Source organism: Rhipicephalus microplus, chromosome 3 (assembly GCF_043290135.1).
Source record: "Rhipicephalus microplus isolate Deutch F79 chromosome 3, USDA_Rmic, whole genome shotgun sequence".
In the NCBI taxonomy this organism is placed as follows: Eukaryota; Metazoa; Arthropoda; class Arachnida; order Ixodida; family Ixodidae; genus Rhipicephalus; species Rhipicephalus microplus.
Window position 1 is genome coordinate 12,422,628 of NC_134702.1, and position 23,894 is coordinate 12,446,521.

Here is a 23,894-nt window from a genome sequence, read left to right on the forward strand (position 1 = left end):
GCGTGTACTGTTTTGTTCACTATCGATATGCATACGTGCGAAAGAGTGCACGGTCCGCAACATGGAATCTGTGCTTTCACGCTGCTATCACGTGTGTGTTTGTGTTCTCAATAAGTAACCGTTTCGAAGCTCATACTTTTGTGTGATTGTGAAATGGGCTTTGTATACATAGGAAGCCGTACGTTAACGCGGGTTCGAGTGGACGTCGGGAAAGGGAGCCTCACTGTCTGAATGCGCTGTGACTGGACACGCGACGAAAATCGATACGCAAACATGTATTGCTCCGTAACAAACGGTAACGTTCCAAGCGCGCGGTTTCAATTTGCGCTTCTTTTAGAGTCCGCGTGCCCGTGCCACCACAAGTGGCACGAGCAGAAACATTGCTCAGTCTGACTGTAAGCACCGGTATCGTAACGGGTATACTAAGCGTACGTGCGATGGAGTCGATCTTCCATAAAGCGTGTGTACATATAAAGTAAATGGGTATAGGGGGAGAAGGACAACTTTACGATCGGGTGAAAATCCTTACGCGCAATTCTAACGTATATGAACTGCTGGAATAGTTTTTAATTCTGGCCGAGACCAGACATGCAGTGATGGAAAATACGCCAGAGTTTGTGTGTGCGTGTGTGTGTGTGTGTGTGTGTGTGTGCGTGTGTGTGTGTGTGTGTGTGTGCGTGTGTGAATCTTCACCAACAATTTGACAGCTTTGAAGAGCAAGAAGGTATACAGTTCAGAACCACAACATAACAATATCGCGCGGGTGCAATCATGGTTGTGCGCCGAAGGTTCCCCATGTGGTCGGGTGGGGGGAAAGAAAAGTTTTACTTCCTTAAATTATGTGATTCTGCTTGGACTCCATGACTTTCCTGTTGTCACACTGCTTGGAAAAGAAGCGTGCGATGGCTTGCGCTGACAAGCTTTGACGACAAACATGTACTATATGCACGAATAATAATAATAATATTTGTACCAAAACCACATGATTACCGGAGGCCGTAAAGCATGGTTCCGGAAATTTCGACCACGCGAGGTGTCGCGAACCGACATCGCACTCCATCGATATGCCGGGATCAACCTCGTGACTTTCGTATCAGCAGCCGAGCCTCGTCATCAATTAAATTTGTATCGGCAGCTGTGCTGACGCCAACCGAAAGCATCGTGGTATACAGAGACGATTCGCGATGACATGCGTTCACATGCAGACGTATACGTGTAAGCATGTAAACATTGCTTTTATGCCTGCTCGGACGAGCGCAATTGAATAAGTACATGTGGTTATAGGGACCTCTCGTTAATTATGTGTAATACCTAAATGTTGTGAGTAGTGACGCGTACAGACCGATGTTTAGCTTATAATCGGAAACTATATGAACACATGCGTGGTGGGAAATACATATTTTATACACCGTAACGCTTACAGGCGTGCGTTTGTGAGCGTAATGTATGCGTAATATGATATATAAAAACGAGTGATATAACCTGCAGTGATATAACCTATGCATGGTCGTATACCTATTTAGCGTTTCAAGATGAAGCACAGCCATATTGGTATCGCAGAGAGCAGCGATCAGTGTAATCGGATGCATTTGTATAGATGACGGAGAGACGTACACATATATGACACGTGCGCAGTATAAGATGGTAACAAGTTTACGCGTGCCGTAAAACGTAACTGAGACGTCTTTCGGCTAAGCTATAGCCTCTTTATTTACTTTGTTACAATTGTGGGCGCCCTTTGACCGATATTGCTACATTGTGTCGTGCGGAAAGGTGCGCGCGAGTGATGCACAGGAGGGCAGGAGAAGAGTGTGCAACACGTGAATGAATATTTCAGCACCGGACCAGCAGCCTTTGAAAACGCTTTTGTCGAATTCTGACAACAGTCGTGCTTAGAAAGCTGCGATTCACCTTCGCAGTGATTCTACTGTGGTCTCCCGTTCAGCGCACGGAAAATCGAGAAGACATCACGCCGAAACGAAACGACGGCTGTATACATGGAACGATGAAAAGGAACTGGTTTGCTATATTGGCTGAATGCACGCGATTGGTTGCCCAAAGCATCATTGAAAAGACGAGTGAACCTTCACAGGCGATGCGATGGCTGTGCCTGGTGGCCTGGTTGAAAGAACAACACGGATGCGGAGCGCCTGCTGCTAATGAGTCAGAATTTAGAAATACGAAAATCTTAAACCAGTGATGGTTAACTGGTTTTCTTGATAAGCAACTGGCCCACTTGAGCACTACTTTCCCACGTCAAGCGTGCTTCCACGATCTACCAATGCAACCTTCCGCAGAAGTGTCAAAAGCATAGTGCGCGGAACTTTGAAGATTTCTTTTGGAACTCATTTACAATGGGCTTACTGCACGCATCCGTGAAAGGAAAAAAAAATAATAGTTCACGTGTTGTACGCCCGCAGAAATGAGAGCTGCTTAACTTTCCACCTCAGCAACCGCATCTGTCACGTATCCGTGTTTGTGTTGTCGCAATTTCTAATTAAGGGACGAAGTACGCAGGTGTGGAGCCCAAACGAGACGACAACGACCAAGATCGACAACGAACCTCATCCCTGAACAAAGAAGCGACGATGACAGCTCGGTGCCCTGCGAGCAGCAGAACTACGCCACAGTATATACCCAAAAGCCAGCAAGGCAGGCAAGCGTTGTTGACAAGTCTCCACTCAACGCTACACATAACGAGGCGCTCGCCACGTGAGAGAGAGAGATGGTGTCGGGATGCAGCGGTACCTGAAACGTCGGCCGACTCCAGCGGTGTGCGGCAGCGCTCCGACCTCCCTTGGCGACCAGCGGTGGCGGCTTCGCCGAAGCCGTCCTCGGCGCGTTGCGGAGACACTCCGCCGGTGAGGGCCCCGGGGGAGCCCAGCGACCGCATCGACACCTTCGGTCCTTGAGCCCTCCCAAGGGAGGCTCCTCTCTCGCTTCCTCAACCCGAGTGCCAACACCGGCCGCCGTAGTGCATCACAGCCACCGTCTCCGAAACCACATTTCTAGGCAACACTGGAGGCGGTCGACGGTAGCGGCACAAACTGTTGATCAACGCGTACGTTCTCCCGCGACCCAGTCTCGGTGACACCGCGACGCTCGCGGAACAGTCACAGCAGGAGCGCGCGCGGTGTCAGGGCGAGGCGTCGCTTCGCTGACCAGCTGCTGCGGCGCGTCGACTCCGAGGTGCGCATCGGCGAGGGCGGGGAGGTGTCCAAGCTGTCTGTGGCGAGGCAGGGCAGCACAGCCGGCTACATAGCGGGTGCCAGCGACACGTCTGTTTGTGTCGTCGCGATACCGGCCACACCGCCGTTGCAGACAGGCCCCCCCACTTCTCTCTCTCTCTATTTCATTTCTCTCGCTTTTTTTCTCCTCTCTGAGCCGGTGACACGCGTCACTCTCTCCTATAACTGCAACCTCCTCGCCGCGCGGCTGCAGACGCGCCGCGTGTGTGCCGCCGGCGAGCGGAGTGGCAGCAACGCGACAAGGCAGGTCCAACATCCGGGATTGGTTAGCGACCCGGTGCGCCTTCTTTCCACCCCTCGCCACAACTCGAACCTTCGGCGTTCGTCGAAGCGTCGCTCAAGCCGTCGGATGTCCGACGATCGGCGTGACTATTGCCCGAGTTCAGATGATCCTCTGCACGTCGTTCCGGGCTGAGAAGACACCGCTCCGAGCGTTAAAATATAAACATATGCCCCGCGGAGGATAGATAATTCAGTGGGTGGTGCGCCTGAGAGGAATCGTGATACAATGAAAGCGAGACCCGTGCTTAGCATTAGGGCAGTGGCTTAGCCATGGCATCCCCCCCCCCCTTCCCCAGTTTTTTGTTGCTATTGAATATAGCGCACGAAGTGACACGCAATCACTTTTGCTGCCCGAACACCACTTCAGGTAAAGTTGGTGCCCCCCCCCCCCATCCCGAAAAAAAAAATTCTGCCTACACCCCCGCATTAGGGTAATGTAAGTGGTTCGTCGACTTATTTCCTACAGTAAGATCGGGTGGACCAAGTGTAGTACATGAAATACGCCACCAAAGCCGCTTACAGTGCGAAGGACGAGGACTCGTATAAAGACTGCGCAAATATCATAGTGTTTTGTTATCTTAGTCCTTCAGCCCGTAGTCAGTTATTCAAAGCCGGCAATCATAAGACACACATCGCATGACGAAGGTTCACCAACGTACAGTTCGCATTAATAGTGTGCCTAACGAGGAAAAATGAGCCCTTAAGTTTACACTATGTATAACTACAAGTATCACACGTTATTCAAACGTTCATTTTCTTTTCGTTCAAATCGACTACTACTTTAGATATGTCAAACTCATCACTTGAGATAAATATTGTTATGTGTCAATTGGTGATTATTTGATAAGACATTGTAAAGCGAATGAGAAAATGAAGTAACTCAGTCATGATCAATGGTATCGTCCTCACCGCAATGTCATAAGGATGTGTGTTTTACCTGTAAGTACTATGTATAAATATTATCTCGATAACAGTATTACAGTTGCTTAGTTTACAACCCTTATCCACTGCAACACATGTTAGTATGTTGCTTAGCAGGTATGTTGCTCCTGTATCAGTGTATGTGAGTTTCGTTGGCTGACCTTTGCGAGGCGAATGTTCGTAAGCAACACATTCTTTCACGTCACTGCTGCCAGGCTCAGCCAATAGTCGAGGAAAAATTTGACAGTCGTTCAAAGATTAGCTCACCTGCTCGAAGTGCCAACCATAACAACGTTACCAATACGAAAACTTATAACGATGAACAAAAATTAAGGTCTGCTATTAAGAGTGGGAAAAAATTAGCATCTTTTGATAGCGCCACTTGTTTAGAGCATCAAGATGATCTGCCAATAACTGTTAACTATATTATATGACTGCAGCCGACAAAAAGAATATCATTGACTAGTGAATTCGATAATTTACGTTTGCGTGCAGTTGGCAATTAGCTTTAAATGGACAGTAAAAAGAAACAATGAGTTGTTTTCAAATGATAAACTGCACTCTGAGAACTCAAATATCATAAGTTTCGTTGTCAAACGTTCATTCTTGGCGGAGAAAATCAAGGTTGAAGTCTCATTTTTCAATTTCGCGCCTCAATCTCCGCACGTGACGTGAAATATTCCGCAATGCGTTTTTCGCATTTTCGCGACATTGGCTCGGCGAAATTCTCTGAAATTTCGCATGCTATCAATGGCGCGCACAGATTACCATGCACTTCAATTCTATTTGTTAGAGGCTACATGTAGGACCCAGTATAGCCGCCTTTAAAATTATCTGACGTCCCAGTGTTTGGTGCGGGAATATCAAGGTGGTGTCTCTACCCTCAGCTTCTTTCTGCACGTTTTCTCGCTTACCAAGTGTCGTGTCGCGCTATGAGTGGATAGTGTTTTCGGCATTGTGAAAGCGTACTGTACTGATCTCTTTGTAAGTCTCCAAATACTTACAGACTGTAAGAGACCTACAAAGACGGTTCAGCTTAAATTGAGGACGACGCAGCGAGCGATGGAAAGAAAAATGGTAGGTGTAACCTTAAGAGACAAGAAGAGAGCAGAGTGGATTAGGGAACAAACGGGGGTTAAGAATATCATAGCTGAAATCAAGAAGAAGAAATGGACATGGGCAGGGCATGTAGCGCGTAGACAGGATAACCACTGGTCATTAAGGGTAACTGACTGGATTCCCAGAGAAGGGAAGCGGGTTAGGGGGAGACAGAAGGTTGGGTGGGCAGATGAGATTAAGAAGTTTGCGGGTATAAATTGGCAGCAGCAAGCACAGGACCGGGTTAACTGGCGGAACTTAGGAGAGGCCTTTGTCCTGCAGTGGACGTAGTCAGGCTGATGATGATGATGGTGGTTGTGGTGGTGACTGTACTGATATGTGAAAAAGCGTTTTGCTCTTTATTGCCCTTTAATTAGACGATAGGTGAGCATCAGCAATGCTCGCGAAAAGAAAGAAAGAAAGAAAGAAAGAAAGAAAGAAAGAAAGAAAGACAGAAACAAACAAACAAACAAACAAACTCCGAGACACAGCGTTTCTCTGACTTAAAACATTATCAGTGCGACGTCGATCTTTAAACTGTCTCAATTCTAATGTGAAGCCGGTCTTCGAACTCGACTTCACCTTTTCTTTTCTCCACTTACATCTATAGACTGTCAATTTGGAAAGCATATGCCCAATATGACTTCAACCTCGAATCACATACGACACCGAGGGAATCAGCAGTACGGCTCAGTGAATCCCTGATCCTCAAATTGTCTTCAGAGTCCACCCAGTGAATGCGACGTTTGTTTAATGATCGGGCCGCGGACCCGTGAACGGTGACTTGCAGTGAAGTATGCTTTATACGTGCACATATGTCTTCAACGTGATCTATGTCTTCTTGCATAAATACCTCAATGGGAAACCAAATTCATCGAAAAATATTTGCCATTATCACCTTACAACAACATCACGCTCCGTTGGCCGTGCGCTGTCTTCTTCCTCGCTCCTCAAAAACGTTCCTTTTGCCAGGCAGGTTCTTTTAACTCACCAACAACATGCGATATTCGCTAACATCTCTCGGCGTCGCAAGGAAGCTGCTAAAATGGCATGGCTTTGCCACTCCTATACTATGTTTCTGTGTTCTGTATAAACTGTATATAGAGAACACCCGAACCACAGCTGAGTAGCGCAACACTATTTTGCTGTCACAGCTTGATGGTGCTATATATATTGTAGTGCTACACTACAAATCTCTCTGCACTCTTTCCCTCGAAGAAAATGATAGTCGGAAAATAAACACGTTACGTTGTTAATATACTTGTTATACAGTAAGTTTGAGTATGTGAGTGGCCGGCCATTGCATCGCACTGTAGTTTGTCTAAGCGCTGTTCGGACCAAGCCATAAATAGTGAAGGCCCCCATCATCGAATAAAATGTGTTGCAACATGGTTTCATCTCGTGCAGATATGTTATAGAGCACAACATGTTTGTACGCCAGCTGCTTTGAAGTAGCTGTCTCTTTCAACCAATTTTAGAATAAGGACATAAAAGGCAATGACTACGTATCTCTCATACTTTTGAAAAAAAATGGCCATGTTATTTATTTATTCACAAATACTTCATTCATGTTACGAGACCTTTCCAGTTTGAGAGGGCAACATTATGATGTGACGACCGAAACAAAAAACAATATTTTTTCTTAGAAATAACGTATATGTACTGCTATGCTACGTTAATAGACAGATATTGTGAAATAAAAATATTTCCCAAGTAGAACTGCGACAACGCGTCAAGTGCAACGGTGACGGAACAGAAATAAAAATAAACAAGCTAAGCAATATGGAACATAAACAAATTTAGGATTGGCTGCAACACCACATCTTTGGGCGGTTAATTTCATTCAGTTACTACACTGGGAAACAAATCATTGAATAGAAATACCCTGAAAATATTCATTTATTAGCGTTCACGCGCCAAAACGACAGTATGCTCACGAGGCAAGCCGTACTGGCGGACCTCGGATTAATTTCAACCAGGTGGGGTCCATTAACGTGCACCTAAAGCTGAGCACCTTGGTGTTATTTTCAGTTCGCCACCATCGCATTAAGGCTGCGCTGCCACAACCGGCAGTCGAACCAGCGCCCTCCAGCGGCAACGCGACACCTTGCGTGCTAAGCCACCACGACGGGTAAGCTTTGCATGATCAATATTAGCAGACGACTTGAATTATTTAGGTTATATTTCGTGCTTCAGTATAACACGCATAATTATATTTGAAGCTTTGTGTATATGATAGTGAGAATCTTGAATGCTGCTGCTTAATGTGAACACGTACGTCAGAGAAAAGCTCGCACAGGTCACCTGATATCGCACTCACCATCTAAAACGATTAAATATGTCGGCGCAGTATTTGTGATAAGATGAGCGCACTGCGTGCAAAGTTAGAAATTGAGCAACACCTGTTGGTTTCTACAAATATTTCCACGATATTTATATTTGCGAGATGACGATATTTGTGACCGGGAGCAAGGTTCGCTAGCGCAATCACACTTGTTAACGCGATACAGCGTTGGAGCGTTCGTTTCGCAGAAATTCCTGGTCCGTATACAGAGATTGACGTATTTATCTCCGCACTTAGCCACAAATGCTGTCACATATACCAACCGTCCGACGTGATAACTTCTCAAGTTAACAACAACACCACCACCACCAACAACAACAAGAGCAACAACAATAATAGTAATAATGATGATGATGAATAATTAGAGCTCAAGAAACACTTGGAGCCACCAAAGAAGAGGTCCTAAGCAGTTTGACTGAGCCGCGACTACTGAAGTCAAGGCAACAGCGACAGACAGTTCAAAAGCAAATCAACGCACGTGTGCGGCATTCGAATGACATTCAAATGACATCGGGTGCAGCGAATGCCGTTCGAAAGATAAGAAATGTTTAATGTCTTCACGAGCGCTAAGGCCATATCATACACGAACATTATACGTCACAGGTTAGCAAGAACGTGCCTCGATAGATTACAATCTGCTAAAAAAAATGGAATTAACACACTCGACCGAACTGAGAGGAAAGCGTTTTTGGTTAACATGCCACCTGAATCTTCCACGGAATTTCTCGCCCCAACGACTGGTAAGACTGCAGCGTCTGTTTGGCTAAGCCGATAACAAGGTAGTTTTGTTTCCTTTCACTTATTTCGCCTTAAAATACGGAAGGCACAATATAATAAAACGTTAGTTCAAAGATCGACACTGCCTGCTTTTTCTAAAGTACACCGGTAAGTGCATTCAAAAGTATGTTTGAAATAATGAACAGAATTGAAAACTTTTCTGTTATGTTCATGAAACTTCTGAAAAAAGATTAAGCTAAACGTATACGAATACACCTACATTTCGACATAGATTGCAAGTTTAGCATATATGCAGAGAAAGTGTATGGCATAGCTTGTTCATCAGGTCTTACCTATAACCAATACCTCTGTTCACACCGATTTGTCTTCAACGGAAGTTTATTTATTTATTTATTTATTTATTTATTTATTTATTTATTTATTTATTTATTTATTTATTTATTTATTTACTGCCGTATCGAAAGGATGGAGCCAAAGTGATTTTCTCCCATGAGTCTCCTTCAAGCATGCAGTCCAAGTATAACAGAACAGAGCAAGGCGCATGTATTGGATGCCAGGAGTCGAGTTAGCTATACTTCGTTCCGTACATTACTGCAGCAATTTCCTTCACGTGGTGAAATCACTCTGCCCCCTTTGCTGTTAAAAAGAAATATATCAGTTCATAGAGCTCCTTATTGTTTAGAAAAAACGGCGCTTGAGGTACAAAAAGAGAAATAAACGCATGAGACGAGAACGAGGATTCATGTGTTTTTCGTGTACTTTAAGCGCTGTTTTTTTTTTCTTCTAATGGATCTCTACCAACGAGCTCGCCTCAATAGCCTCTTAAGTCGCTCCTGACCTTGAATGTGAAGACGACTACCATTTTCAACGTGTTCGGTATTACTTATTTTTTGTACCAACATACGCCGTCATTCAAGCGACTGGCAGTAAGACCCACTTAGAAATCCAGAAAAAAGAAAAAGAAAATTGCCGAACCCAGAGCTAGCGCAGTGTTCCATTGAAATCGGTCAAATGTTTTGTATAGAGAGTTAAACATTGTGAAATGGTGCATACTTGTCATTAACATATCCGACCAATCTGAGCAGCACTGAATTGGCCCATTTAGCGTAAGCGGAAGAGATTTCCCGCAAGCGAAGTCGTTCTAATTAATTAAGCAGTTACTGAATAAAACCAGATGCTCAGTGCGTGTCACCGTAAGATCATTATGGCCCCTGTCCAGCGATCACTACTATTTCTGTTTAGTGCAACATATTAATTGGCGACTACACGGCCGATTAGTTAACTTGCGATTGATCATTTTTCGTGCCCTCGATCCATCTTACATTTTCGCTTGCTCTAGTATGTGCAATTAGGACAAACCTCAGCCGTGTACGGGGACCAGCTAACATCACTGAAACGTTAAAACAAGAAGTAAGTACTTCTTGTTGCTAAAGCCCTACTCCGTGAGGATGTGAATACCTAAATTTTGTTACAATCATCGCACATTACCAGTTACATCGTGTGGGTCAATGAAGCTGACGTCTACCACGGTTGCATGTGGTTACGGGGCTCTGATGTTGACCCAAAAGTCAGCGGTTTGATCTCGGCCGTGGCAGTCGCGTTTAGATGGAGCCGGAACGCAAAAAGCCCGCGTGCTTTGCAATGTCACAGTGCACCTCGAAGAACACCATGCTGGTTTATATTACCGCAGTTATCCGCTACGGCGGGCTCCACAACCACGGTGTGGTTTTGGCACATGAGAGCCTAGAAGTTAATATGAAACATGGAAGAAAGAAAAAGCAGCATATCTACAGAGTGAAGGGTGATGAGTGGGCGAAGCAGTTCGATTGTTCGGTGTCAGAAATCACCCGTGACATTGACTACACCCTCGTGTAAATGAGGGACAAAGCGGTTTACAGTAATATACAATGTTTATTGATCATAACTGGTATGCTAGGTTTTAATTTCGTTCTGTCTTCATGATTACTGTTTTGTGGAATCCAATCTGGTCTGAAGTTGGCAAAGGCGAGGTTGTCCCTTGGCGGTTGTTGATTGTTTCCAGTCTTACGAAATGCATCGTATGACGTCATATATATATATATATATATATATATATATATATATATATATATATATATATATATATATATATATATATATATATATGCTTTGTGTGTGTGTGTGTGTGTGTGTGTGTGTGTGTGTGTGTGTGTGTGTGTGTGTGTGTGAGCGATGATTTTCAGAAAGAGAGCGAGAAGCGCGCCACCAACCAGAAGACCTGACTTTTCTCTCGAATCCGTAAATTGCGCTTTGTTCGAGGAGACCCGCGTTCACTTCACGCACATTTACGCGCGCAGCACACTCCCTCCACTTCTCGGCGGTGCCCGAATGAGCTACGGTGTATAATTGCCCTTGGACTGCGTCCACAGAGAGAGCTAAAGAACAGCCACAGCTCGTGAGGCGGCTCGTCCCGTCCGACCGACAGAAGTGTCCGGTCGAACGGCAAAAGAACAAGCGCAAGAGCACGGCGCTTCGACACCCGTGACCCCCGCAGCCGGAACAAGCGGGACAAGCGGGAAGGATGCCGAAATGCTCGCCAGTCACGCGGGCTGCACGCCAAACAACCGAGTGGCTGAGACAAAAGCTCGCCGACCGCGCTGCTGCTGGCGTGTGTGTATGGAGGGGGTGGAAGACCGAGCGCCTTTTTAATAGCTTTTCGAAGAAGCTCCCCGACGACGTCGCAGCGCAGCCATTTTTTTTTTTCGCCGCCCCAAAGGTGCGCGCCCTGTTGAAAAACGAAGAGCCGCTCGTTCTGGGAACGGCGATCGAAGCGGCGCACCGGTTGTGTGCGTGCAGTAGGTAGTAGAGCACGCGCTCTCCCTATACGGACGATGATGAAACGAAAAACAAAAAACTGCCGCTGCGGCGCGCACGACTGTCTCGACTGTTCAGGGAAAAACGGTGCCGGCGAAGAAGCTATTTCGAAAGACCGGTAAGAGACACCGTGCGGTGCTAATAATAAGGGCAGTCAGAGTCGCTCGCATCTTTCCCGCGACCCAGAGAGGGGAAAGAGTAGAGAAGAAATAAGGAAGGAGAACCGGGGCGTTTTCGAACGACCACTTCGCTAGACGCGTTTTCTCCAAATGACGCTGATTGGCCCCGGCGATGCCGCCCCGACAGCAGCCCGTGTTTCCGGCGCTTGACCTTTGCGGAGCTGACCTTCGCGTCGGGAAGGAGGGCACCGACGTGGACTACGCGGGAGTTCGAGAAGGCCACAACGAGCGCAGGACACCGACGTTTCTTTGTTACGGCTTGTTAGGGAAAAGCACGTCCGGAACAAGCCGTTAATGACGACGGCCAATCGTCGTGAGCCGGCGCGCGGATTTGTCGGAAAGCTGACCTACGAACTTCTTTCTGCGCTTGCAACGCGAACAGCTCGAGACCCGCACTATGGACCAAGGGAAAAATAAATAAACATCCCACAACGGAAGGAGGAAGTGGTCGTATAGTCGAGCATCTGTGCGAAGCATGGCGTCATCAATACAGCGCCTATGCCTCCTCTCATCTCTCTTTCTCGAAAGAGAACGATCTGCAACGAAGCAACGCGAACAGTGTAAACCGGCTTTCTGAACGAACGAGACAAACGGGGGGGATGGAAGCCAAGGCTAAAATCACGCAGCCGCAGGCCGGAAAATTTTTACGTAACGGATGTGTACCGACAACCGTCCTCCTCGGGTCGTTCACGGGAGCGCGCACTGCCCAATAGTAGCAACCTCCGGAGGGGCGCAGCAGGGCAGGCATTACTCGAGGCATAACTCACGGCGGTATAATGTCGCCGCAGCGGGCTGTTCTTGCCACCCCTAATCTGGCGCGTTCCTCGCTCGTCGTACTCGCAAAGGGCTGGGCAGACCGTCTCGAGAGCGCGCACTCGAAGAGCGCACCACTTTTGATCTCGCGAGGAAGATCTGTGCCGGAGACGTGGCATTCCTTAGGTGGCCAGAACATTCGGCCAGCTGTATACGCGAATAACCCGAAGGAAGGGTTGGTTAGGTCTGACGTCTCCCTCTCTCGATCGGCTCGCTCCCTGACGTCGACGTCGGGCGTTGCGGTACAGCCAAAAGGATTTGCGAGCGGAGAAATCGGGGGCGTCGCGGCCTATCTTCCGCGGTCTCGACGTCTCTTGCGTGCTTCGCCTCGAGAGAAGAGTCGCGCGTTGTGTGCGCGCGGCTTCCTTTTTTTACTTTTGCGAGACCCTCTCGCCTCGGTCCCGCGGCGCTCCTCCTGGAAGAAGAAGTCCCCCCTCTCTCTCCCCTCTGCGTGAGAGTTAATCGTTTCAGAGCAACCCTGTAATTTGGTCCCGCGGAGTGGCCAGGTGGGACATTTGACAGTGATGCATGCTCGCCCCATGTCCGGCTCCTTCGGCGCGAGCTGTGCCGCGGCCAGCGCCTTTCACGCTCGTCTCTCCCGTTTCGCGCGCGCGCGCGGCTTTCGTTTCTCCTCTTCTCCCTCCCTCCTCTTCGTTCGTCGTCTTAAGGCGAGCGCGTTTTCTTGTTTTTCTTCATCATTGGCGCCGCGGCCCGTAGAAGCAGCGCGCCGCTATCTTTCCATCTCCGGCCGCGTGTCGTGACGCTCTCTTTTCTTTCTCGACTCCCTTCTCGGACAGCGTCGTGCCAAAGAAAATGGCAAAGCCGAGCGTGTGGTGGCAGGGTAGTCTATAGACTACGGGCGCCGCGGATCCCGACGGCCGCTCGTTTGTTCGACGGCGGTTCTCGCGAGTCTCTCGTTCTCGAGATTCGGCGAAAAAAAAAATAACAGAGAGGATTCATCTGCCGTCGCGCTCTTCTTGGTCCTTATGTGTTTACCGCCTCTCGCCGATCCCACCCGCCGCTTCGGGGACACAAAAACCTATTTGCGCGACTCCGAGGCGAATGCTCTCGCGCGAAAATTACGGTGACGTCAACGCGAAAAAACGTCCCGCGCGATGACCATTATTTAGTCACCATTTTTCTGTTTATGCTGTTCTTGTTCTTACGGGCCCTCCGTTGACGAGGGAGGCGACAAGGCACGCGTAGGTGACCGGGCTCTCAAGGTCCCGAGCTGCGATTGCTTCGAATAATTGTCACACGGTGCAAGCAACTGCAGTCGTTATCTTCGCGCTTCAGCAAGAACGTTTGTCTACTTATAGAAACGATCGGGAACGCTCGTTCTTCGAACCGCTGTGACATGTCTTAGATGACGTCATCTTGGCATCACGTGATGATCACGTGAAGTGATTCACCGGATGTGGCACTCTTAAACGCTTGTCGCGTGAGAAATCTTTAATAAATTGCTTGCATAAATGAGCACATCGTAGTACTTCCACATGCTTCTATATTTATATATTGTGTCTCGCTTCTGTGAACTTCACAAGAAGTGCGATTGCCGTTGCGCAACGATCATGATTTGAAGGCGCGCTAAATGATTATCGCTTTGAGAAGGCAGCCGCGTCCCCGATTAATGCGCTATATATAGATGCGGCTTCATAAATTGTCAGCTTCGATGCAACAACGAGTCGTGGTCACAACGAGAAAAACAGGGCATTCAGAAATTGCGCAAACAGCACATACCGCATTTCTATGACCCCTTTGAGGTTACTAATGCGTGTTCAATACCTCAATAAAATCAATTTGTATATTGGTGAAATTGCTTTTAATGAAGTTATTGGAAGTTTTTTTAGTAACCCTGAACTCCCGATTCGCCCTATATCAGTCCTACATTCCTCTTCTGTTTTCTGACTTCAGTAGCAAAGCGTTTTTAAAAAAAATTGTGGAACGCTTTGAAATTTCTCAATTTGGAGCGCTTTAAACTTCATAGACATCTATCGGTCAGACGTCCTCCATTACGATATCTCTCACACGCCATCAGTGATGCAGTAAGTTTTTTTTTTTTTCTTAAAGAACTAATTATTGACCGAAGAGCAGTTTGGGATAAATGTCTACAGCCTTTCGCTTAGATCACCGCATAACCCAAGCGTGACAAGTGCCACAAGGTCAAAGGTTGCCCATGGCTTCATGATTTCATTTCCACAACTAAATGATATTTGCCTATACTTGGATTCATCCGAAAGTGAGAGGACAGCGTTTACCTATGGAAATGACGGCTTCATGCACAGTCTTAGACCTCATAAGGCCACTCTATGCCGTGAAGTTATGTCGAGCGCGACTGTTAGCATTCTGCCGAAGCACAACGGATTTCCTGCATGGTGAACGCAGCCGTGTCCCACAGCTTCGCTTTAAGCCTCAAGTTGTTGCGTTCCCGTCTCATGTTAGCGATCACCACGTGTGGATGGAAGTGTTTATGAGACTCGCCATTCTGGACCGGGGACTGTCCGGGTCCAGTCTTCGCTGTTCGTTAATTAACGGGTGCATGATACTTACAGTTAGTCATTCAAGTTCTGTGAAAATCAATTAGATGGCTTCACAAAAGGCCCCTTTGATGTAAGACCAACTAAACGCAAAGCATCTGTTTCGCGTAACAGCCTACGTACAAATTGTTTCCAGAGGGCGAAGTCGCTCTCACGTAAGCGTGCGTCATGAAGTGACCAAAGCTGTGGACGAAATCAGCGGCGGCAATTCCGAAGGTGCAACCTGCCTGCTGTAAGGTCGCCTTTGACCTGAAGGCTCTGCCGACGACGACACTCTTGCAAGAGTGTGACAGAATCGGCGTCCAGCTGCATCTGTTCCTCGTGTCCTTCTCGTCTCTTTGTCGTCGTTCTGTTCTCGCGCTATAACTATCGTCATGTCATTCCAAGTGGCCCAAGCTGCCGCGCAGCCGCAAAGGCGCGGAGAAGGGCTGACCACTGGCGCCGACATGCGAGACGTGGCGCCAAGAGGGGGCCGTCTTGTCCGGCGTCGCTGCGGGGCAAAAAGAATGACCGCCATCGGCACGCTGTCACGATTCTGCCCGGGGCTGTGTTGCGCTCGCACACGACGCAATCATCGCCGCGCAGGCCAGCGCCACCTCCTGGACGACTCTCCGCACAAGAAATGGTCGCGCGCGTGCTGCGCTCTTAGAGCAATGTGCAACTTGCGAACGCCACTTACACGCATAAAGTGTGGCGCACCCGACTTCGTCCAGACGATGCTTGCGATGTGCGTGCATAGTGTCAGGAAAGAGATGGGCGAGATGCCAGATTGCGGTTGATGGAATGACACGTGATCATAATAGACAGGCTATAAGACCGATTCTCACCACCCCATTTTAAATGGGATGCCAATTTAGCTATTCACCTCCACCAGCATCCTCGCATATACAGGTATCCTCGGGCAACGTGAAAAACGAATACTTATCTGCAAGGACCAAACACCGAATGCTTTGCAAAGAGTATGTATTAAGCCAGCACATTCATGGCGCGCCCCTGCGAAGTAAACCTCCTTACTTAATAAAAAATAAAGCTGTTTCACAGAAGGAAACAAACAAACGAGGCTAACAAACTAATATCTCTAAAGGCGGATTCATAAACAATTAAAATTTTGTACTTACACGACAAGTACTGCTGACTGGGCGAGTTTGCATGATAAAATGATATGGCTTTAGCGCAGCTCAGTATTTACAACTAGGCTTTCACGGCGGGCTTGTGGGTGTTGAATAGCATCGCATAGGCCGGGACAGATCAAGATACACATTAAACACACACAACGCCTTGTGGTGTGTGTGTGTGCGTGCGTGTGTGTGTGTGTGTTTGTGTTTATTTGAAATGATGAAATGGGAAAGGTTGCTGCCATTATGGTGGCACCGGCTACTCCTTCTCACTTAGCAAACAATATATGTCGCAAGAAAAACGATAAGGGCACAAATTGTAAGACAGTAGAGCATACGATGTGAAAGTGCACTATACAGCCGAACATCACATGACATGTTAATGTGTCTCTTGCTCTGTCCCGTCCTAGATACGCTATACACCGCGGATGCTGTGTATTTGCAGACATTTCGTGCGTTGTGTGAACTAGCCTCAATGCTATATTTGGGAAATGACCTCCCTGATCGAAAGCTGACTTCATATCAAAAACACCCTCTTAACTGAGACAAAGACGCGTGCGAGAAAAAAAAACAGCGAGCCCAGCGACAGTTTGCGTCGTGCCGGTATTGACGTCATAATTTCGGCCCCCAACTTGGTCATAAAGGACAAAGCCACAGCGCGAGAACAAACACAGCCACGGTTGCCCGTTATTTTCGATTCGCACTGAGACGACGTCGACGACCTCGCCTTTTCTTTATTTTTCTGCGTCAACCAGCGCCCACCGACTGCGGGACTGGCCCTGCAGGGAGTTGTACTCCCGGCTTGTCCACTGCACAACGGCCTGTTATTGCCGCTGTCAGCGCGTACTGGTCTCCAAGGTCGCACAACCTTCGATGGCGTCTGCGAGTGGCAGCGACGGGCGGCCAGCAAGCGGCACGTAATACACGACGTGCCTCGGGCTCACTCGTGATTAAGAGTGCGTGGTGTCGTCATGACCCGCTTTTCGTGGAAGCGTCGCCGCCTCGGGGCTGGGGCGGTCCGACACGGACGAACGGTGGCGCGAAATCGGCGACACCTGGACACAACGGGTTGGGTTCGCGCCAATTGTCTGTCACAGTGCTTCTCCCCGCATCCCCTCCTCCGCTTCCGTCGCTTGTGGTGAGCGGCGGAGGAGGAGGAGCAAGGAGTGCCGAAAAACGGTTCCCGCGAAACGCTGGTTTCTCTCTCGTCAACGACACGCCACGACATGAGAGCGAAAGGGGTGCCTGCCGCTCGACAGTTGGGACCCGGTCGCGCCATGCCGTAGCCAAGGTCTGACTGACGGCTGGTTAGCAAACCGCGAAGCACCGGTGATGACGACCGCGCAGATAGGATGCAGGCGGCTGTATACGCTTTTTGTTGAGTCTGAGCGTGGAGAAAATGAAACAACAATGTCGTTGTCGTGAGAGTACCGTACGTCGCACTTCTCATTAAGCGACAGCTGCCACAGCGAAACGTTCCGCGCTAACAACTCGTTTGTTGATGCAAGAGTGTAGGTTACTGTCGGCAGGGATGTGATTGGCGGGAATTCTAGACGTAGCGCTAAAAGAGAAACGACAGAACTGGTGCTTGACTCTCAGTAAATAAGACTTTTCGTTGTTTGAGGCGTCTTTTTCTGTAAGCAGTGACACGTTGTAGACACCGTTTGTGTCTGGGAAAATGAAATAGGAAAGAAGGAAAACAAGGGAACATTACTTCTTTAATTTGATCGCGATATGACACCCATACAATGCCTTCGAATACGAAAAGTTATAACCAGAAAAGGCTGCTTATACTTGATGAATTCTAATGCCCCCCATTGTTCTCCTCTAGAAGATTGCTTCAGCGTTTGAGTTTCACCGCTGTGCGATGTCACGGTCCGACGACCAGCGCGGCGCGGGAGAAAGTTGGCGACAAGTTCCAGCCCCAAGCCGTCCCGCGCATATTCCCGGCTGCAGCGACGAGTGTGTACAGTAAGTGCGGCATTTAGCTGGAGTGGATAGACGACTGCCACCTGTGCAGACGACGAAGACGACGACCGGTGTTCGAGAGCATCAGCCATGAAGAGGAAAGACGTGGCAAAGAGAACGCAAGATGAGAAGAGGGGGGGGGGGAGACTACTCGTGTCCTTGACGGCGGCGGTCACTGTTCTGGGCCGCCGACTCCGCCGCCGGTGTTTGCACAGGGGAGCTGGCCGGGATCGACGTCGGGCCAAGAAGTGGTTCCCACCGGCCGCTCTGCACTCTCCAAGAGCAGTGCGCTCTTTTGTCGCTGCTCGGCAGGAAGGCGGCCGGCCACATTCCGGCCGGTGACAATGCCAGAGTCAATATTGGCGCGAGTCAAACGCCACGGGTTCGACCTCCTCGCGCGCGACACGCACTCCGGCGAGAAGGAACTCGCGGGTGGGCCGCTGTTGTCACTCCTCAAACGTCCCCTGCTCCGGCCAGGAGGAGTACGGGACGCCCGGAGGCCATTAGGACCCGCAGGGGCGCATGTTAAGGGCCTCGTCCCCGTGTCTTTGCGCGTGCAAACACCGACTTCGCCCCACGCACTTCACGACCCTTCTTAGTCGTTATTCTATTTTTCCCCGCACCTCTCGACCATTCTGGAGGAGCACGGTCCCCATTGTGTGCGTCGGCGTTCCGAGAAATTCGACCGACCGGGACGGCAGTCGTCGCGTTGCCGGGCACCAGCTGCCGTCAGAAGCCCGATGAGTGGATGCTGCATTCGCGGTCGAGACACGCGCCTCTCGGCGGTGGTAGCCAAGAGACTCGTTCACCCGACCAATCAGCCACTTGTGAAAATGAGACTACGGCAGTGATGACCTATCACCGTCCACGCCGTGCTCATGAGACTTATGAGACCGTGCTCATGGGTAGTGATGTGTTCTGTTTGAGGTGATCATAAGGACTCCTCGAGAACTCGTATGCTAAGTAAGGAGAGGCATCTCCCAATCAAAGAACTGGCTGAGCATGACCCTACAAGGTCACCGTAGAAGAAAATGTTCGCAGGCATTTTGTACAGAGCGTTTAACGCGACTTATTGTCACATTTTATTGCCCCAACCAAAGGGTCACTTTTGCACTAGTGTATAATCCTTCTTGAAATGAATGACCAGGATCCCATAGACACATATGGTATCTCACTTCGAATCACTGCATGTCTGTCCGGAGACCTGAATAGAAGGGATTAGCGGAGTTTTTCGAATTACTGCTGATCGCACTTACTTCATTAGCGTGAACTAAAGGCAAAGTACACAACCGTTCTTGTATTTCACCATGTGAGCGATAGAATTCGAGAAAGACGCACCTTACTGAGAAATCGACATGCTTCAAAGCAGTGCCCTGCTCCTCACGGCTAGTACTCAGTACTCCCGCTGCTCTGTCGCCAAGTACTACGTCCTTGTAGCCTCCGGGAGTTGAGCTAAGAACCGGCGATGCCATGCTGATCACCGGGGGTCTGTGAACATGACACAATACGCGGCAGGTATAGCAAGCGAATAGGAGGAACAGCTGCGATAAATTCCCTGGTACAAATATGAAAACAACGAGGTGTATTTCGGATCACCAAGCAAATAAAGAGCTGAATCTAAATGTAAAAAAAAAAGGGACAGGGGGCTTCTTGAAACGTCACCGCCCTGACAAGTTGTGATGGGTGATGCGAGTGACGAGCACCACACAGTTACTCATGCCCTGCGATTGGAGAGCGTGCTTTCTCTATCTGCTGTTGTGCCGTGTGCGCAGCGAGAGAGGAGGCGGAGGAGAGTCCCATACCCAGCGGAAGAGCTCATAAGGCGGAGTTCTCGGAAAAGCAGAAGTAACACAAAACACTGGGAACAGGTAAACAAATGGAGTGATGCCGTGGAGGGACCTTTTAACTTCCTTCCTCACCGAAGAGGTTTCAACAGGATCGCGGAGCTGAGATGGAACGGTGTTCGGAGAAAGAAAAAAAAGAGGAGCGAACGACGCTGAAGCGCTGCTCTTCGCGCACCTGGCGCCTCACGTCCGACCCCCGCCGAGGAAGAGGCGAGCAAACCGCGACACCGAAGGCCCTGCTTCGTGCCAACGGCGAGCTTTGCTCGCTGTCAGACGTCCCCCGCCCTCGCTATATGTACCGTCCTCTCGCCACCACTGTTTTAGCCGGGCATGTCATCTACGAGTGCGCCATAAGAGAGAACGACGTCCTACAGGTTGAAGCAACACCTCACCGAGACCTTCTGCAAGACGGGAAAGCGAAGGCAAACTTGGCGAAACCGTGCTTTAGCTCTCTTTCGTCCCCTCTTCGCGAAACGCGGCTGTCATCGACAGAAACGATATCGAGAGGACCCGGCTGCTCCCGGCTCGTTTAAGATGCATTTTGTTTTCTTGTAATGTTCTCTCTCTCTCTCTTCTTTTGCCAGGTCAAGACCACCAGTCTTGATGTGAGGTAAAGGCTTTGTACAAACGCGTGTGACGCAGTCCGCGACAAGGTGCTCACGTCGGAGTCTGCAGATACGGCAGTTCTAAGTACACTGGCTTTCATTTTTTTTCCCGTTTCTCCCTCTTCACTACACCTGTATGCCTGCTTAAGAGCTATAGATATTCTCAATTTATTCCTTCCACCGATGACCGCACCAACAATTTTTTTGGACGAAGCTCGCACAGCTCATAACTGGATAGCACAAGGTGTGGGAGCGATTCCATAATGTGAAAGCTTCAGCGCAAAATGTGCACAGCATGAAAGGAAATGTGTGAGGCACATATTTGTGTGTTGCCTTAATAAATCATAGTTTAAGATTGGTGCGTTTCCTCACTATTTCTTTGTCTGCTGTGCATTTTTTTAGCTCTGAAGCTTTAACGTTATCGATAGCACCGTGAGTTCGACAACGTGAAGAACACTTCAAACAGTCTCGACTCAGGCTAGTTCCTTGTTGGCGGCTGAAATTCCCACAACATACATAAAACACCATCTCTGTCTTGCTTTTTGTGAATAGAACAAAGTAGACCGTACAGGAGAAAAGACGTGCACGACAGTATTTTTTTCTTCTGGTATACCACTCACCACAAAGAGAGAGAGAGAAAGCGAGAGGTTCATTTACAGATAGGCAGAGAGGTCGGCCAGAGCGACAGCATGCTACACAACCAGCTACTCTACACTGGGGAAGGTAAAAGTGGATGAAGAAGTGTGACGGATGACGATAGCGGGGCAGTTCTTTTCATGCAATTGAGAAAATGTCAGCTCAGCTGCTTTTAAGAAAGATATATAACCCACACCACAAGCCATGAAGTCGCCTCTGCAGATGTCAGCGCTACATAAAGAACCGTACAGTCGGCAGCAGAATGTGAGATGGCACAAGACATTTGCGCCGAGCAAACGCCTCCTTCATAGAGCAGGTGTTGGGTTACAGCATGCTATGGATACACTAGCGCACTTCTTCTTGACATCCACAACACATGCACCCACTGGAGGGGATTGGCCGGCGGAAGGTGAATTCTTCCCATAATTTTTGTTTTGTGTAAATCTTAGGTCCACTGGTTAATTGTAATTAATTGCTGATTTGAAGTGTCAATTACTAGCAATGTCTCTCCTTACTCTCTCTCCTTACTCTGTTGTCTCTCCTTACTGTCTCTCCTCCTTACTCTGATGTCTCTCCTTACTGGTTAATGCGAACCGAATTTAGCAACATACTTTTAGACGCAGTGATTCAGTCCTGAACGGCAAAAAACACATCCCTGTGGCAGACCGACAGCCAATCTGTATGATACCTGTTTTCTTCAGCGCAACGGAAAGTTTACTGCGTGGTCGGAGTGTGTAAACATCATCATCATCATCATCATCATCATCATCATCATCAGCCTGTCTACGTCCACTGTAGGACAAAGGCCTCTCCCATGTTCCGCCAGTTAACCCGGTCCTGTGCTTGCTGTTGCCAATTTATACCCGCAAACTTCTTAATCTCATCTGCCCACCTAACCTTCTGTCTCCCCCTACCCCGCTTCCCTTCTCTGGGAATCCAGTTGGTGACCCTTAATGACCAGCGGTTATCCTGTCTACTTGCTACATGCCCGGCCCATGTCCATTTCCTCTTCTTTATTGCAGCTATGATATCCTTAACTCCCGTTTGTCCCCTAATCCACTCTGCTCTCTTCTTGTCTCTTAAGGTTACACCTACCATTTTTCTTTCCATTGCTCGCTGCGTCGTCCTCAATTTAAGTTCAACCCTCTTTGTGAGTCTCCAGGTTTCTGCTCCGTAGCTAAGTACCGGCAAGATACAGCTGTTATATACCTTCCTCTTGAGGGACAGTGGCAATCTACTTGTCATAATTTGAGAGTGCCTGCCGAATGTGCTCCACCCCATTCTTATTCTTCTAGTTACTTCAAGCTCGTGGTTAGGCTCTGCGGTTATTACCTGCCCTAAGTAGACATAGTCTTTTACAACTTCAAGTGCACTATTACCTATCGCAAAGCGCTGCTCCTTTCCGAGGTTGTTGTACATTACTTTCGTTTTCTGCAGATTAATTTTAAGACCCACCTTTCTGCTCTCCTTGTCTAACTCCGTAATCATGAGTTGCAATTCGTCCCCTGAGTTACTCAGCAATGCAATGTCATCCGCGAAGCGCAGGTTACTGAGGTACTCTCCATTAACTCTTATCCCTAACTGTTCCCATTCTAGGCTTCTGAAAACGTCCTGTAAGCACGCAGTGAATAGCATTGGGGAGATTATGTCCCCCTGCCTTACACCCTTCTTTATTGGTATTCTGTCGCTTTTTTTATGAAGCACTATGGTAGCAGTTGATCCCCGGTAGATTTCTTCCAGAATGTTTATATATATTTCATCTACGCCCTGATTCCGCAGTGTCTGCATGACGGCTGATATTTCTACTGAATCAAACGCCTTCTCGTAATCTATGAAGGCTATGTATAGTGGTTGGTTATACTCTGAGCATTTCTCTATTACCTGATTGATAGTATGAATGTGGTCAATTGTTGAGTAGCCTGTTCTAAATCCTGCTTGTTCCTTTGGTTGATTGAATTCTAATGTTTTCTTTACTCTGCTAGCAATTACTTTTGTAAATAGCTTGTATACTACAGAGAGCAAGCTGATCGGCCTGTAATTCTTCAAGTCCTTGTCATCTCCTTTCTTATGTATTAAGATGATGTTAGCGTTCTTCCAAGACTCTGGTACTTTTCCCGTCAGGAGACACCTCGTAAATAGAGTGGCTAGTTTTTCTAACACAATCTGTCCTCCATCTTTCAGCAGATCTGACGTTACTTGATCCTCACCAGCAGCTTTGCCTCTGTGCATGCTCTCCAAAGCTTTTCTGACTTCTTTTATCATTACTGGTGGGGTGTCGTCTGGGTTACTGTTGTTCTTATAGTATTAAGGTCGTGGTTGTCTCGGCTACTGTACAGATCTCTGTAAAACTCCTCCGCTATTTTAACTATCCTATCCATATTGGTAGTTAATTTGCCTTCTTTGTCCCTTAGTGCATACATCCGCCTTTTGCCTATCCCAAGTTTCCTCTTCACTGCTTTGACGCTTCCTCCGTTTTTCAGAGCGTGCTCAATTCTCTCCATGTTATACCTTCTTACATCGCATACTTTACGCCTATTAATCAGCTTCGAAAGCTCTGCCAGTTCTATTTTGTCTGTTGTACTTGACACTTTCATGATTTGACGCTTCTTAATTAGGTTCTTCGTTTCCTGGGAAAGCTTGCCGGTGTCCTGTCTAGCTACCCTGCCTCCAACTTCCACTGCACACTCCGTGATGATACTTGTCAGATTATCAT

The 23,894-nt window shown here is 48.2% G+C and overlaps 1 protein-coding gene across 3 annotated transcripts in view; it reads right to left on the reverse strand.

Annotated features, from left to right (window-relative positions):
* Window positions 1-23,894, reverse strand: part of LOC119182172 (zinc finger protein basonuclin-2-like) — a 302,065-nt gene that overhangs the window by 50,170 nt on the left and 228,001 nt on the right. Inside the window, exon 1 of one of the 3 annotated variants that reach the window (XM_075888897.1) lies at window positions 2,749-3,326. The exons of the other annotated variants lie outside the window; for them this stretch is intronic. Within the exon in view, the coding sequence (XP_075745012.1) occupies window positions 2,749-2,893 (145 nt within the window). The 5' untranslated portion in view covers window positions 2,894-3,326. Of the gene's footprint in view, window positions 1-2,748; window positions 3,327-23,894 lie in introns of those variants that run through there. 3 annotated transcript variants of the gene reach the window in all.